The sequence below is a fragment of the Gordionus sp. m RMFG-2023 genome, chromosome 4 (assembly GCF_954871325.1).
Source record: "Gordionus sp. m RMFG-2023 chromosome 4, tfGorSpeb1-WG-v2, whole genome shotgun sequence".
Classification (NCBI taxonomy): domain Eukaryota; kingdom Metazoa; phylum Nematomorpha; class Gordioida; order Chordodea; family Parachordodidae; genus Gordionus; species Gordionus sp. m RMFG-2023.
The window spans coordinates 6,840,725-6,858,323 of NC_088778.1; the positions used below are offsets into that span (position 1 = coordinate 6,840,725).

The 17,599-nt window shown below is 31.0% G+C and overlaps 1 protein-coding gene across 3 annotated transcripts in view; it reads right to left on the minus strand.

Annotated features, from left to right (window-relative positions):
- The window catches only part of LOC135928903 (leucine--tRNA ligase, cytoplasmic-like), a 35,437-nt gene that overhangs the window by 14,900 nt on the left and 2,938 nt on the right, over window positions 1-17,599 (minus strand). For 2 of the 3 annotated variants that reach the window (XM_065465353.1, XM_065465355.1), the window contains exons 7-19: window positions 15,104-15,171; window positions 14,274-14,580; window positions 13,764-13,851; window positions 12,440-12,570; window positions 11,494-11,634; window positions 11,131-11,294; window positions 10,152-10,306; window positions 9,238-9,379; window positions 8,594-8,821; window positions 8,289-8,346; window positions 7,589-7,658; window positions 7,008-7,175; window positions 6,430-6,541 (exon numbers count right to left, since the gene is read on the minus strand). In XM_065465353.1, the coding sequence (XP_065321425.1) occupies window positions 6,430-6,541; window positions 7,008-7,175; window positions 7,589-7,658; window positions 8,289-8,346; window positions 8,594-8,821; window positions 9,238-9,379; window positions 10,152-10,306; window positions 11,131-11,294; window positions 11,494-11,634; window positions 12,440-12,570; window positions 13,764-13,851; window positions 14,274-14,580; window positions 15,104-15,171 (1,832 nt within the window). The remainder of the gene's footprint in view (window positions 1-6,429; window positions 6,542-7,007; window positions 7,176-7,588; window positions 7,659-8,288; window positions 8,347-8,593; window positions 8,822-9,237; window positions 9,380-10,151; window positions 10,307-11,130; window positions 11,295-11,493; window positions 11,635-12,439; window positions 12,571-13,763; window positions 13,852-14,273; window positions 14,581-15,103; window positions 15,172-17,599) is intronic. The other variant, XM_065465354.1, reaches the window with a different exon arrangement.

Sequence of the window (17,599 nt, forward strand, 5' to 3'; positions counted from 1 at the left end):
AGGAATAAATCTCTCCTGTGCAACTTCCCGAAAATCAAGGAACCTAAGAAATTCGCAGACTATCGGGCAGTTGCTCTCACCTCCTGTGTATCGAAAGTTTTTATGACACTCATCAAGAACAGGATCTTAACTTCTACACCCCATCTTCTTTCTAAATATATATGCGCATATAGACCAAATAAAAACATCTTGGAACCCATTTTATCGCTAAAAATAATTATGCAAAAGTGCTGGAAATACAGGATTCCGTCTTATTACACTTTTATTGATTTTAGTAGGGCCTTTGATAATGTAGACCATAACGCCTTATGGGTAGCACTATCAAAGTGTGGCATCGAACAAAATATTATCTCCATCTTAAGGAATCATTATTCCAAATTAACTTCATGTTTTAAAACTAACGATAAAATATCACCCTACTTCAAGATAAAAAAGGGAGTAAAACAAGGTTGCACTTTATCACCGCTTCTCTTTAACATCATAATAAATAAAGTCATAAAGGAGGTAAATGCTGCTGCCGACTTGGCTGACTTTGGGTCTAATGAAAATTTTCACTTTGTTAATAAGATCGTTTCGTATGCTGACGATATTGTTGTAATATCAAAAAATATTGAAGAGACTGTAAGCCTGATTTACCTAATCAAAACCATAAGCCTCAGAGTTGGTCTAAAAATTTATTTCAATAAAACGGTTATTCTTTCCTCGCCAACATATTAATTTAGAAAGAAGATGGGGTGTAGAAGTTAAGATCCTGTTCTTGATGAGTGTCATAAAAACTTTCGATACACAGGAGGTGAGAGCAACTGCCCGATAGTCTGCGAATTTCTTAGGTTCCTTGATTTTCGGGAAGTTGCACAGGAGAGATTTATTCCTTTCTGTCGGAGTTTTCCCACTTTCCCAAATTTTATTAAAGAGAGCAAGGAGAAAAGAAGAGATTATGTTCGGGGATATTTTTAAATATTCAGCTGTAATGTTGTCCAAACCCGGAGCTCTATTGTTCCGTAATTTCTTTACAATGTTTGAAATTTCATTTGAAGAGAAACCAGCCGGGGATATAATTGTATGAGAATTCATAGTAGTTAAAGGAGTAGCCTTGCGGGAGTCGAAAATCGACATATAATGATCCAGCCACAATGCCATTTGCTCATCTTGGTCAGTTATGGTTTTCCCATTCGCTAAGACGATCGTAGGGAGTTTCACGAAGCAACTGGATTTACAGAAGTACTTTAATTTTTTATATGCATCGTAGATTCTGTTCTCTTTCATATCTTTATCAATGTCTGCCGCCCTTTTAGCTATAAAAATTCTCCTATCTTTCCGTAGTAATCTTTTAATGTCTTTCCATAAATCAATGTTAGAGCTGTTCGTCATTCTTAGTTGATATATCTTCTCAAGAGTTTCATCAGACATCCATTCTTTCCTAGACACAAGATTTACGTTTGGTAGTCTATCATAAGATTCCGCCAATTCTTTCTTAAAAAGTTCCCAACAATCTTCAACATTTCCATTTCTGGTAACATTAATAAAGGTTCCTTTTTTCGAAATAAGGGATTGTTCAAAGAGTTTTATTTCCTTGCAATAGAAACTTATTTGATTTACGTGGAAAAATTATATTTTTTAGTGAATTTTTATGCCCCACAAAATAGGAACATGAGAAAAACTTTTTTGAGACGAAATGATATATATATTAAACTCTCTCTCAAATAGATATAACGTTAATCCTGGGTGATCTCAATATGAAAATAGGTAAAGACAGTGAATATATAAGTAGAGGAGTTATAGGGCAAGCTGCCATTCAACAAATCTAATGATGTAGACAGCATAAAATTCCTAATTACTGCAGTAACAAAAACTTTAAGGTAGAAAATACTTTTTTCTGCCATCGCGATATCAACAAATATACCTTTGTGAGGGGCAGGCAGATATCTCAAATTTACTTTTTTATTTCTAATATTCATAGTTGGTTTGTGGATGTTAAAGCATCTACCAGGGTCAACATATCTGATCATAAGATGGTTACTGCAGTTATAAATATAAAAAACATCTGGGGTTATCATAATAATAGTATTCCTAACTCAATGGCGCATCAATGTTAACTCGTCCAATATAATTTTTCAACGTAAATCAAATAAGTTTCTATTGCAAGGAAATAAAACTCTCTTTGAACAATCCCTTATTTCGAAAAAAGGAACCTTTATTAATGTTACCAGAAATGGAAATGTTGAAGATTGTTGGGAACTTTTTAAGAAAGAATTGGCGGAATCTTATGATAGACTACCAAACGTAAATCTTGTGTCTAGGAAAGAATGGATGTCTGATGAAACTCTTGAGAAGATATATCAACTAAGAATGACGAACAGCTCTAACATTGATTTATGGAAAGACATTAAAAGATTACTACGGAAAGATAGGAGAATTTTTATAGCTAAAAGGGCGGCAGACATTGATAAAGATATGAAAGAGAACAGAATCTACGATGCATATAAAAAATTAAAGTACTTCTGTAAATCCAGTTGCTTCGTGAAACTCCCTACGATCGTCTTAGCGAATGGGAAAACCATAACTGACCAAGATGAGCAAATGGCATTGTGGCTGGATCATTATATGTCGATTTTCGACTCCCGCAAGGCTACTCCTTTAACTACTATGAATTCTCATACAATTATATCTACGGCTGGTTTCTCTTCAAATGAAATTTCAAACATTGTAAAGAAATTACGGAACAATAGAGCTCCGGGTTTGGACAACATTACAGCTGAATATTTAAAAATATCCCCGAACATAATCTCTTCTTTTCTCCTTGCTCTCTTTAATAAAATTTGGGAAAGTTGTAAGCCTGATTTACCTAATCAAAACCATAAGCCTCAGAGTTGGTCTAAAAATTAATTTCAATAAAACGGTTATTCTTTCCTCGCCAAATACGCCACCACTCCAAAATCTTTTGGTAGGCGGAAACGTTATCAAAAAAGTAGATAATATTAAATACCTGGGTGTGATGCTCAATAACAAGGGGGAATGCAAGGAGGAAATATAGATTAGAACGCAAAAAGCCAAAAGTGCGTTCTATATGTACATGAAAATCTAGAAGTCTAAGGAAATATCGGTTTTTACGAGGTTGAGGCTATTCAACTCTATTATTATCCCCATTTTATTATACGGAAGTGACATATGGGAAGCTAACTTAAGACGCATTCAATCCTTTATAAATAATTGTCTGAGAACTATAAATGGTATTTTTTATCCCAGAGTCATCTCTAACCCTAACCTCTGGAGGAAATCTAGCCACTCTCCGATAAATATTACGTTAAAAAAACGTCGGATACAGTTCCTAGCCCATATAATAAGGAATTCAGATCACAACCTTGCACATGATGCTATCGTTTGGTTATATACACATAAAGGGAAACAGTATACTAAATATAAATCGTTATGGTATTACAAAGCTATAAAAGATGTGATGGAGCTGAATGTAAACATGAAACAATTTATAAAGCTTAATAATTGCAAAAGGTCTATCAGAAAACTCTTTCGCATCAAAGATAGATATTTCAGATGAAAATTGTTCCTAGGGATCTCTCGTTCACATACCTTTTTCTTACTTTTCTTCTTCGATTTCTTATGTGGACTTATTCCTCTCAAAAGTATTCTTCTTTAATTTACCTCAAAAATAAATAACCTTGCTTTAAATTTTTTAAATTAAATTATCCACCTCCCACCTTTAAAGTAATTAATTTTAAAAGCAGTTCTTGGGTATAAGCTATTTTTTGGTCCCGCTCTTTTCCTCTAAGCCTATAGACGTTTTAATAACATTTCTTAGAAATGTTGTGCGTACAAGTACGTGCGGCTTGCCCACAAACGTGTGGAGGGCTCCTCATATTTTTTTTTCTCCCCCAAATTAATAAATTCCAATTAGATGGAAATGAGGAAAACCTAGCGTTGCTCTGTTGTGTATTCAACGTTAGAGGGCGAATGCGCTATATATCACGTATTATATCAGAATATAATTTCAAAGTTAGGTATTTTAGGCGCCAAAATTTTTACACTTTTACATCGATTACCATTCTATATAAATTTATATAAATCAAAGGTAAATAATATTTTTATGATAGATTATTACTAGTATTTCATGTTTAGTAAAAAAAAAATTAACAATAACTATTTTTTATATGATTTTTTAAAGAAAATCCAAATTGGTAACATTGGGATTTTCTTATGTAATTTTTTCCATAAATTTTTTAAAATTAAATATTGAAAATATGATATAGTAAGAATTAAATATAGGCTATTTTCCATTTAACAAGCCACTATAATATTTGCAAAAAGTTAAGAAAGTGAAAATTTTATTTTATTTAAAATTTTATATAATTTTTAGATGACCTCAACATCTATTATACCAGAGGGAGATATATCTGATGTAGATATTGAGAAGGATGATGACTTTGAAAATGCCACAGTAGTTGATCTAAATATGACCTATGATATTTTACCAGATATTGGGTTGGAACTGGAAAATTATGATAATGATATTATCCCAAGTAATAGGAAAGCCCTATGGCGAAATAAGGATTTATATAAATATAATACAGAATTTAAACAAGAATTTTTGCCTCCACCTGATAAGGAAATTTCGCCTTACAAATATTTTAAAAAATTTATAGACGATGATATTATTAACAATTTAGTAAAGCAAACGAATATTTATTCTTTTCAATTATCTGGCAAATCAACAAATACAAATAGTAGTGAAATTGAAAAATTTCTCGGAATTCACCTTTATACGGGCATTGTTAAATTGCCATCAATAAGGCAATATTGGGCTATAGAGAGAGTGATTCCTCAAATTTCTCAATGCATGACAAGAAACAGATTCTTGGAATTGAGAAAATACTTTCATATTAATGATAATAATAATATAATCCTTAGGGGCCAGCCTAATTACGATAAACTTTTCAAACTAAGACCATTTATTAGTGCATTAAAAATGAACATGAGAAAGATTCAATTAGAGGAAAAATTATCAATTGATGAAAAGAAAAATCAGAGGGAAAACTGGCCTACCCGGGTAAACCTGGAAATCGCCATAAAACGGAGAAGAATATGAAATGATAGTCCCCTTCAAAGGGCGATGTGAATTTAAACAATATATTAGCTCAAAACCGCATAAATGGGGAATCAAAATTTACGCTTTATGTGGATCATCTGGAATGCTATATGATTTCGAAATATATATAGGAAAATGCACAAATATAAAAAAAACTTTGATGGGTATTAGCGGAGATATTGTTATACGACTATTAGAAACTGTTCCCCCACATAAAAATCATAAAATTTACATGGATAACTTTTTATCTTCATATAATTTAGCAGTTGCGCTCAAAGATAATGGCTTTATCATGTCGGGGATCATAGATCTAATCGATTATTAGGATTCCATCTGGTTGATGATAAAATCTTAAAGAAAAAAGGAAGAGGGTCCCTTGATTATAAAGTGGATTTTAATTATAATATTATAATTTGCAAATGGTTTGATAACAAATCGGTTATCACGATATCATCATTTATGAGTATAAATCGCACATCACGAACGAAAAGATGGTCGGTATCTTAAAAATCTTTTATTAATGTCGAAATTCCGGCTATAATTCAAGATTATAATGCTGGTATGGGCGGAGTGGATCTCCATGATATGTTAATTGAACTATACAGAATTGACATAAAATGGAAGCGCTTTTACATGCTAATTTTCTTTCATTTATTAGATTCCTGTGTGGTGAATTCGTGGTTACTCTATAGACGCCACATCAAACAGAAAGATGATAAATATATATCTCTTTTACCGTTTAAAGCTCGGATAACTAAAGGATTAATGATGGTTGGAAAGGAAAATTATGGAAAAGAAGGTAAACATAATTTGAAGATTGAAAAAAAAGAAAGAAATTGAATAGTTTTCATCCAATCCCAGATATTAGATTCGATAAAATAGGGCATTGGCCCTCGGCGGCTAACAGACAAAGATGCAAGAATTGCAAAAATGGTTATACCAGATTTGAATGTTTAAAATGTAAAATGTCTTTATGTTTAAAATCGCAATTGTTTTATTTCTTATCATTCAAAATAAATTGTATATTTTTTTTACACATGAATATCCCAATGATGACAATTGGTAACATTTTATAATTCTATATATATACACTTTTTAAAATAAAAAACGTTGAAAATGTGTTATTTGCGTCTTATTTAACTCAGTTTTAGAAGAAAAAAAATTTTTGTTCACGGGAAATATGTCGGGCGCGAAAGGGTTAAGCGGAAAACAAACTAAGCTATGCGTTCTTAAATTGGTTAATTGTCACAAGGGGAAGACGTCAACTAACTTTCATCGTAATTCGATTGTTAAAAAAGTAGTATACATTTTTTTTTTAATTTTAAAACTTTGCAAAAATTTTATCGGGGAAGAAATCCGTGTATTTAGATCCTCTTCTTATGGTATCGACGCTAATTCCCGAACGGAGTTCTTTGATTAAATTATGTTGATGTTGGTCGTCTTTATAATGTGAATAAGGTTTATGAAGAGCAGGGAAATAAATGTGAATAAGGATAGATTCATAGTTTGATCCAATTCGACACGATTTAACAGCTGAGCGATTTTTAAAAATCCTTTGATGATAATCAATAATTCTTAGATTATTATAATGAATAGAATTAAAAAATAAAATAATTTTCTTTCTTTCTTTCTTAAAATTGATCTCATTTAAAAAACGATCAGCTGTTAAATGTCGAATGGAATCCCACTCCTTATGGGAAATATAATTTTTTTGAATACAAAACGAGCACATCCTGTTAAATTGTGTTTATTTAAAATTCATATTTTATGTTTCAGAATTTTGTTAAAATCATGTTTTGGTTATTTCATCGTTTTTTATATTTGACACAACAGTGTTTTTTTTTACATGTAACAACTTGATATATTCAACTTACACATTAGCGAGAATAGTAACATTAATGAATACCGAATGATTCGCTATTAAAAGCTAGGGCCCACTGCAAGAAGGCGTAAAGCTTCAAGACGCCATTAACAGTAGCCGTTTGCACGCAAAAGTTCGAGTCTTCGATGGGAGAATCGCCGGAATCTGCCAAAGCGAGCCGCGTCCCGTCCGCCCCAAAATAATCGCTGCCTTCTGAGAAAATTTATTTTTGTTCATTATTTTTTTTAAAAAAAAAGTAATTCCAATTTTTAAAATAATTCAGTAATTCATTCATTCATTTAGCACGATGCTTGCTATATGACCCAACGAACGTGGGGCTGGTTTTTTCGTAAGGAAGCCGACAAAACTTTGTTACCCAGATAAGAATAATAAAGGGGGAGGCACTAAAAATCCCTCCATATTTGTTCAATTATATATAATATACATTTAATATTATATAAAATGCAAAAAATAAATAAATACCCATCTTTCAAAAATAGTATATATAACACTCATATATTATCCAAAATTTTAATTAACTTATAAAAAAAATAATTGATATTTGTAAATAAATACAGTAATTAATAATTATCTTAAAAATACTATATATATATATATATATAAACCTTCTTGATACTCTTTTCTATGACCAACAGCTTGAGATAATGTCATAAAATTTCCCGTCGATTTTGACATCTGATTTTTTTTTTAAATTTATAAGCAAAAAAAGTTCACAATTTAATTAATTAAGGCTTATATTGTTTGGCTCAAAATAAACACTTGAAATTGAAACGCTCAGAATTTTTATGAATTAAAAAAAAATATTCAACCCTAGGTCGGCTTAATTTGAATACTTAATTGCTTTTTAGTATAGTCTAAAAAGTATGATCGATGACATCCTATTTCGGTTTATTTTAAGTATTTAATCTCGTTTTTTCTTTTTTACAGCAAGGCCGACATGAAACGGCCTTAAAGCTAAAAAAAATTTTACTGAATTTTGCAGAAATTTTTCTTAAAGACGATTTTCTGAGCAGATCATTTTTTAATCTGAGCGTTTCCGTTTTATATCCGAGCATTAAGAAAGAATTCTGAGTATTCAGTATTTTTTTCCGAGGTCAAGTATTTATTCTGAGCGTTCAGGGATTTTTTTTCTGAGCGATTAAATAGGAGGCTTTAATTAATAAACCCTTCAAAGGTCCTCTTTTTTATAATATACAAAATAAATACAAAACAGATCTTGCCCACAGTTAAGAAATTCGGGACCTAGAGAATATATTATTGAATAATTCTAAAAGAATATAATATAGAAAATAATGAAAAGTTAACCTTTTCTGAATTGAGGTTCAATAGACCGTTCGCTCGAATACTTTTAGGCCATTTAGATCTTTTTTTTGGAAGGGAGGGGAGGGGGTCACAAAAATAATTTATTTATATATTAATGCGATTTATTATATTCCATTACCATACAACTACTTCATATACTACCCCATCTCATTGAACACCCTTGGTTTTTAGCTCATGTTAATTTTCATTTTCAAAAATAATCATGATTACTAAAAAAAGATTTAAAATATTAGGCCAATTATTGGAAAAATAAAAATATATGAGTATATTTATGCATGATATAATACGGATCGTTTTCCCATATGGCTATATGATTATACAGGTAGTAAGTCAGATGGTTAGGAACTAAATCTTTGCCACTTACCCTCAAATCGACCGGGTACCAATACAAGAATTCGGCCTTGAGTCGATTCAAAGCCGAGAGGGGAATGCCATTATCTTCGACGCCATTGGTAGGTGGATCAGGGTTAAGGTCGAATAAGTAATCCCATACCTTGTCGGTCATTTGCGCGGGTCTTTAAAAGAAAAGTGGTAAAATATAGGTTAAACGAGAAATTTTATTATGAAAAATGAAGTTGAATTAATGAATATAGATGATGTTCGACTTATATTAGATTTGATTTACCCAAAGAGCTTCTTATGTAGATCACTTCAAGTTATCTAAGAGAGATGTAATAATCAGGTTAAAACGTTCCTCAATTAATTAACAAAAGAAATGTTAAACGAAGATCATAAAAACGGTCTGAGACCTATAAGGTTTACGCGTAAAGTTTTTACGCATTTTTAATCGCAAAAGGATAAGTAAAAATAAACATTTATAAAATATAAATAGCTCTAAAACTTAAGTTTCCTCTTATAATAGCGCCATTTTATATTTTGAAGATTCTAAATGCCCAAGGAGTTAAGAGATAATATGAGAAAAATAAACAACCTTATATGCAATGCATTTTCGAGCTTTCCTTCCAGATTGTCCAGGCCCTGCAAAAGATGAGCTATCGTATAATACGCCATGTAAATTGTCGAATCAGACAAGGATTCTATAAGCCATCCATCGTCCCAAGGTATTTTACTGCCTAACAATTTTTTTTTAAATATATTCTTTTGTTAAATTTATAACTTTCGGCTTTATTTTAGTTCTATAAAATGAAGGTTCTTACTGCACCCAGGTTCAGAAATTTAAATTGTAAGATTGCGAGAATTTTGTATAAAGTTAGTGATTGATCTTACAAAATACACCTGAACCCACCCTGGCCCATATTACCCCCGGTTTGAGGGTTATCCAAAAATAGGTTCTGTTTGGTCCATGTTATACTTAAAATGAATTATTCAACATTCGATTTATTTGATTCGATACCTATTTACGAATAACAATTTTTTTATAGATTATTTGATCGAATTATCTGTATAATTTAAAATTAGTACTATTAATCGAAATAATTTGTAAATATTTGAAAATAATTTGCAAATATTCAAAATAATATTATTCTCAATTCAAAATTATTCATAAATATTTAAACATGTTCCTTGGGGTTTTATTTATTTTTTTTTTAATTTTTTATATTCTATGAAATTTATCGAATCGAATATTCGTCGAGTAAAGCACGAATAATACAAATCGAATAACACACATATTCGATTTATATTTTTATAGGTATAGTCCACGTTCGTAAAATGTCGCAAAGTAATTTTGAATTTCAGAACCCCAAAACGGGTTCAAAATCCTGCTTAAAACTTTTATCGATTTTTCATCTGACGTTGGCGTATTTTCTAACCACACAAAAAAGATTTTTTTAGCGTGCCTAAAAGATAACAGCAGGCGACGCCTATAAAATATTAATGTTATACCTAGCCCGTATAGCCTGCTACAAGCATGTTCCTGTAACCAATCCAAGGTAGCCAGAAAATTCTTTTTGATTTCCAAACTGTTCAGCGTGCTCAACCCATTTTCAACGTAATTCCTGACTTGACTTTTCCACTTTTCTTCACCGTAATCCAAATACCTGGGAAAAATTAGAATTATTCTTAAAATAAAAAAAAACCATCGGATCAGTGAAAAAGATTTAGAATCCAGTCCATACCAAAGATTAGATTTTTTTAAATGATCTAAAGTCAGTGTCAGCATTTAATCTATTATATTTTAATAATAGCATGTCAAAATTTATTTTTATTCATTTATGGCATATAACTATTTATTTTTTTCTAAAGCAAAATTAATAAGGGCGATAAATAAGGGAAAAGAAATTTAAAAAGAGGATGCCTAAAAAAGAAAATAGTAAAGAGAAACTAGGAAGGGTAGGTAAAATAATATCATGCAAGCATCGAGATTTGGCAAATAGATGTCCAAGCATTTCTGCTAGTTGTGTACAAAATCTTTAGGCTTACGTAATGTTATTTTAGCTATAATCTTAATCAGCCGAATCGGGCTTTTTAACAACACTGATAAGGAGGCATGGAAGATTATTTGATGAAAGAAATAAAAGTTAGATAGTTAGAGCGAATAATAGAGGTAGCAAGTCTAGGCTTTATATTTATATTCGCATTGTTATACATTTACATCCATTAAAAAAAAAATTGGCCCAGTTCAGTTTCCGATCTTTATTAGGCCAGATTCGGGAAGAAATCACTTTTAAAAGTATTTCCTTTCAAATGATTAAAGTGTATTCGGCACAAATTAACATACACATTTTTAAAAAGTAAAAAAAAAATATGAGAAAAAAAGAAGCTTTAGTAATCTTATGTTATAAAAACTCGTCTTGAAAATATATTATTTACGTTTAACTAATATAAATTTGTGTAATATTTAAAGATATTTTTTTTAGTAAACCATTGATCGCATAAGGCCACGATGCATCTGTCACCGGAACGAGAGACTATGAGACCTTCCGGTTCCATGTAGACATCCGCCAAGCCTTCGGCAATCAAATCGCTTTGCACGTTTTTTTTGATCTCAGATACCTTGCGCCCGGTATAAGCTCCCGTTAACATGACCTGCGAAAATTATTTGTTGTAGTTTTTCGAATGCATTGTTCCCCCTTATAAACTCAATTGATTATTCCTAAAATAGGAATCTATCAAACTTCTTAAGCAATAACTCAACTGATTAAAAGCTTTCAATATTATCTAATATAATACATTTTAAGAGTAGAGTGAGATAAATGAATGGTATTTTTTTAAATATAAAAAAAACCCCTTCGTAGAATCCCTTGAGATAAAGTAAATCCTTGGCCTGCTTCAGCTTTTCCTTATCGTTCTGGCTTTGAACCTTAAATTTTTGGCACATCTCCTTGGCGCAGAGGGTTCCTAATCCTTCTATCTCTAATATGGGAATCTTTGTTAGGTAGGAATGTGTTTTTATAACACCAAAATATAAATAATTTATTTTTTATTCTAAAAATATCACACTCGCTTGATTTTTTTTCTACATTTCTTTAAGGTTGAAAGTGAGTTACGTTTTTTTTTCTTACTTTCTTTCTTCCCATCATTCTTTGCATGTTCGTCAAAAAAAAATTAATCTTTCCAAAATTATTTGGTTGGGTAAGATAATAATTTATCTTAAAAGCGCTTTATATTATTTCACCTATAATATATAAAACACTTGAATAATATATAAATCAGAGACCGGCCGAGGTACCATTTTCAAGGCCAAGCCCGACCCGTACTTTGTCGACCCAGCCCGATTTTTTTAAAAAAAATAATTTCGACCCGACCAGGATTATTTTTAAATATATTATACATTTATTTTTAATTTTTGTAGCTAATGATAGCTAATTAAAATAATCGGTCTTAAAATATAAGGCTCGGCCCAACGGGGTAGGACCGGACCGAGCCCGCAGGTCTTTGATATGAATAAAAAACTTTAATCCTATTCATGGCTACCTCCAAACTAGAATTATTAAGCTAGGTCGGTCAAGATCCAACCATAAAAAAAAGAGGCATCGAAAAAAGGAAATAAATTGTCATAATTAATTTAATGCCCCATTTAAAAACGATCATAAATCTTTAAAAAAAAGTAATTTAATGAATCGAGGTTCTCTTGATAGCCCTTTCATTTTTTTATCTTGCATTGGGGAATGCCCCCCAAGGCAAAACTGTTCTTTCACGTGATGCTATAAATAGTATATTAAATAAAATACCGGTTCGAAGGGGAGGACCATTTCATCCCCAATAGAATACTTAGATCTAAGATTGGGCTTATTTTTGAGATCAAGCAAGGCGGCATAGTCGTCGGGAGAATCAGAAGGAACACTGGTTACTATGGCCGTTCCTATTTTTTTTGTTTTTAAGTTTTTTTTAAAAAAAGAGTAATTTTGCCCATTTATGCTTTCTAATTTATGTATAGTATATAAGATTGGAGATTTTTTTTCAAACTCTGCTCCTAGTTAATTGCTGTTATTAGTTTTGGACAAAAAACGGCCAAGCACAGTTTTTACCCAAAAAATATTCGCACCAGATGATTAGGTCTAATTAGCCTATTTTTATACATTAACCCGTATTATCTTAATGCACCCAAGAAACAACTGTCTTAATTTGATTGCCATTTTTCTAAATTTTTTAGATGTAAAAAAAATAGCTATTTAATAAAGCACTTTTTTAAAACTCATACTCATAAACCAATACACCAATCACATTCTGTAATATACTAATAAAGAAAAAATAATAGTCGTACTCTAATCCTGAATTCAGTTAACACGAATAAAAAAACAAATAATTATTTGAAAATATAAACAAAAAGAGAAGAAATTATTTTAGATCGTCATTTTCATTCCCAGAAAAAATTCATCGGTTCATTCGTTAATTTTTCAGGAGAGCATTTTTAAAAAAAAATTCGTGTATTTTGGATCACTTTTATTGGTGCTATGGAAGAATACTAGGGCTGTGCCGATCCAAAATTTTCAATATATTGCTAAAAAACTGATTTCGGTATAGATCAGATTTATATTGATTTTTATTTACCATTTATCTTTAAATCGATGTAATAATAACATCAATATTTTATATATTTGTTAAAAAATTCCATTTAGCCTATTTTTTTAAAAAGGGCTAAATAAGATATTTAGCCAAAATATTATTATCTAACCTCGAAATTTAGCCCATCGAGTCGTTTATTTAAAATCCTTTATTTTGTTTAGATAATATACCAAAAAAATTGTGTACAAATTATAGCTATTTTTTTTTAACATTACAACAAATAAATTGAGTTCTTTCCCAATTTATTATTATGATTATTTATATATACAATCATAAAATAACCCAGAAATCTGCATTATCCAATATTTTTTGAAAATGCTAAATATCGGTGCAGATCCTATATTTAATATTGGCACTACCCCTATAGAGTACTGAAGGATTTCGAAAAAAAATGCGTTTTGTAAAAAAGTGGATATAGAACACTATTATATTCACCCAAAGCTATGAATTTTTATTTTTAATTAATAAAGAAAAAAAATCGATAATAACCTTTATCTTCGTTGATGGTCATCATAGGCAGGGAGTAGACTACGTCGTATTTTGAATAAGGGGCCTTCAGTTTCAATCCTAGCAAATCCTAGCATATTAATAAATAAAAATTATATAGACATACTTTATATTTTTATGACTAATAAAAGGATTACCACAAAATTTTTTATCATCCTCCAGGGGGCTTATAATTTTCTCGACTTCGTGAAAATATCGCAACTTTTTCAACATCCAATTTGTGTCGTCAAAACCTCGATTCAAGATCTGGCTGACCAAATCTTGATGCTTAGGTTAGGCTGATATCTTGATTACGCCATTTTTTAAAATGGCGGAGGTTATTGACAACACTGAAAAAAATGGAGTCGAACTCGAACTTATTTCTATAAAATAAAATTTTGGATAAAATTTTTTACTCAGATCAGTCGATAATTTTTTTTAAATTTTTTTACTCAGATTAGTCGAAATTTTTTTTTACTCTTCTTTTTAAATAATATCATGAAAAACAATAACCTTGCCAGGTATGGTTCCTAGTTCGATGATCTCCCCAAATTGACCGGTAAAGCCTTGAAAACTCATATTCCTAGCGCCATTTGAAGAACACACATAAATATCCATGTTACCATCGCCATTTTGTGAGGCATTAGCTTTCCCGTCATTTTCCAAGTTTTTCCCAGCCAAAAAGGCTTTATAAAGAATATCAGGGTGGATCCAAGCATTGGTTTGGCCATACATAGTTTCTGGCCTTAGAGTAGCTGCGGGTAAATACACTCGACCACTCCAGCTGATTTTTTTAAGATGAGGGGAGTCTAGAAACTGTCTGTTAAAATAATTTGTGGGTTGAATTTTTTAAAATATTAGTCTATATTCAGAACATGGTTTTTTTTAAAAAACATTTGATTAGCTCTAAATCCATTTTTGATATATGTGTTCATAATTTAAAATTAAGTTTAACTCCATACGCATCTAAAATATCAGAACTTAGTATAAAAATTTGCGTGAGATTTAACAGTTTTAGGCTGGATTCATTTACAGCTAAGCGATTTCAAAAATATTTTAATGAGATCAATTTTTCTTTATTAAAATCAATAATTCTTGGATTATTATCATAAACTTTATTAAGATTAAATTAATATTAAAAAAAGTATTCTCATAAAACAGATTAAAATCGACCTGCTGTTAAATCGTGTCAGAATTGAATCCCGCTATGAATCTAGCCATAAAATAGGGATAGCTATACCCTACCCAATTGCCCATATTATTTATTTATCCATCTTACCCCTCAAGAGTTAAACCTTCCCCCTTTTTCAGGATTTAAAAAAAAAATAATTTTAATATAAAACTGTAAAGGCTTGTTGAAGGGTTCTAAGACTCTAAGTTTGATCAACGTGTATTCCTGTGGCAGAATTCCCTTTTTTAAAAAAAGAATCAATTAAGATTACAAATAAAATATGAAAAAAATTTACAATTAAATATGAAATACAAAAGTAAAAACCAGTAGATACTAACTTGAGCATTCAAGGACAAACAAAAATTTTCCCATTGAATTAGGGTGCATCAAACCAAAATCATTTTTTTAAGCAAGAGATTAACAGCTTATACTGGTAAAATGAACCAAGCAAAAAGTGTAATAAAATATACAACAACTTTAAATCATTGAGGTATCAGTTTAAGAGATCTGCAATTCCTGCATCCAAAGCCCGGGTCTGGAAAATTTTTAAAAAAATTATGCCTGGCGAGGCAAGTTATATCTAAAATATTTTAGGGCTGGTCAATTAGATATATATAAAAAAATCAGACACAATATTACAAATTTATAATACAACCTGGGCATTGCAATTTTGATATATTTTTTTGAATTTCAAGTTAATATTTTAATTTACTATTGAAAATATATTACAATATGTCAATTTCTTTGTATTTAGGTACTGCAAAGGTACACCCAGCGCATACTAGACAAGAACCAAATGGGCTTCAGGCCTACATTTTTAAAAATTATATCTAAATTTATCAATTTTATGTTTTATATTATATCAAAAAAAGCGCCAATATTTTTTATGTAAAATAAAAATATTCGAGTTATTAGGTTTGCCTACCTAAGCATTGAAATCGCCTGCTAAAATGATACCATCCCGAAGCGGTAGTTCCTTTAAGATATTCTCCAATTCCATATAAAATATACTATCATTGTGAGGTGCGTATACGTTAAACAAATGAACTTTTTTGTATCCTAAGTTTAAGGTAAGGCAGCATATTCGACTGGAGATTAGGTTGAAGCTTACGAATTTTATTAATTATTATATCAGAATCGCCACCCCAGCCCTTACTTGTTCAGCATTCGAGCTGCAATATAAGGTATAATCTAGGTTCCTTACTTCAATTACTTTAATGTGGGTTTCTTGTAAAAGGAGGATATCGTAATGTTAATCATTCATGACTTGCCTAAGTATAGTTAATTTGTCATTCAGGGATCTTATATTAAAAGAGATCATTTTAATACTGTGGTCCTTTATTGAAAAATTTTTTTTAAAATTTATTATAATTACTGTGCCGATTCTGTGACAGAGAGAAAGGGAAAAAAGAGAAAAAGTACTATATATATTCATTTCAATTATGTCATTATGATGTATAGCATAGTTTATAAGGTTCCATTACTTATTTGTGTGCTAAAAGATGTATTTCGAGTGATAATCCATCCTTAGGTCCTAGGGGGGGGGGGAATTAGAATCAGGTAGTTTATATATATGTTATAGGTATTTAGAAATTTACGCACTAGTATTATAACTTGTATTTCTTGTTACTTTCGTTGAAGATCCTCTTATACTGATTTTTATTCGAGTGCAAGGTATATTAAGTCATCCCTAAGCTAACAGGTATTGCGAGTCTAGGACTATATTGGAAGTCAAAGGTTAAAGAAGCAAGTTTTTTTTCTATAAACTATACTTAGGCAAGTCATGAATGATCAACATTACGATATCCTCCTTTTACAAGAAACCCAACTTAAAGTAACTGAAGTAAGGAACCTCTTAGATTATACCTTATATTGCAGCTCGAATGCTGAACATGTATGGGCTGGGGTGGCGATTCTGATACATAATAAATTAATAAAATTCGTAAGCTTCAACCCAGTCTCCAGTCGAATATGCTGCCTTACCTTAAACTTAGGATACAAAAAAGTTCATTTGTTTAACGTATACGCACCTCACAATGATAGTATCTTTTATATGGAATTGGAGAATATCTTAAAGGAACTACCGCGTCGGGATGGTATCATTTTAGCAGGCGATTTCAATGCTTCGGTAGGCAAACCTAATAACTCTTCCTGCTTTGGAAATGCCACATTAGTACAAAGTACGAACCCCAACGGTAAAAGGTTAATAGAAATCTGTGAACTATTCAACATGAAAATTGAAAATACGTTCTTCGAGCATCCTATTTATCTCATGAACTTACAAGAGTCCTTCCTTGGCAATACCTCACAGATAGATTTCTTTGTAATTTTCACAAAGATCTTCAAGTGGGTAAGAGACATCAGAGTAATCAGTAAACTAAACCTTACACTTTTTACGGACCATTACCCACTGGGCTGTGAACTCAGAATCAACAATAGCATTTTCCCAAATTACATTAAACAGAACTGTCTCACCAGTGTAAGATTCATAGCCAGAAAAGACTTAGCATAGCTCAATGACTTAGAGGTGAAAGAAGAGTTCGTCACTAAGTTAGCAACGTGGAGGAATACATTAAATGGCATGATTAACCCAAATCTGACCTGGAAGGACATTAAGCTGAATTTATTAGTTAGTATAACATCATGTTTAAGACCACGCATTAAACGC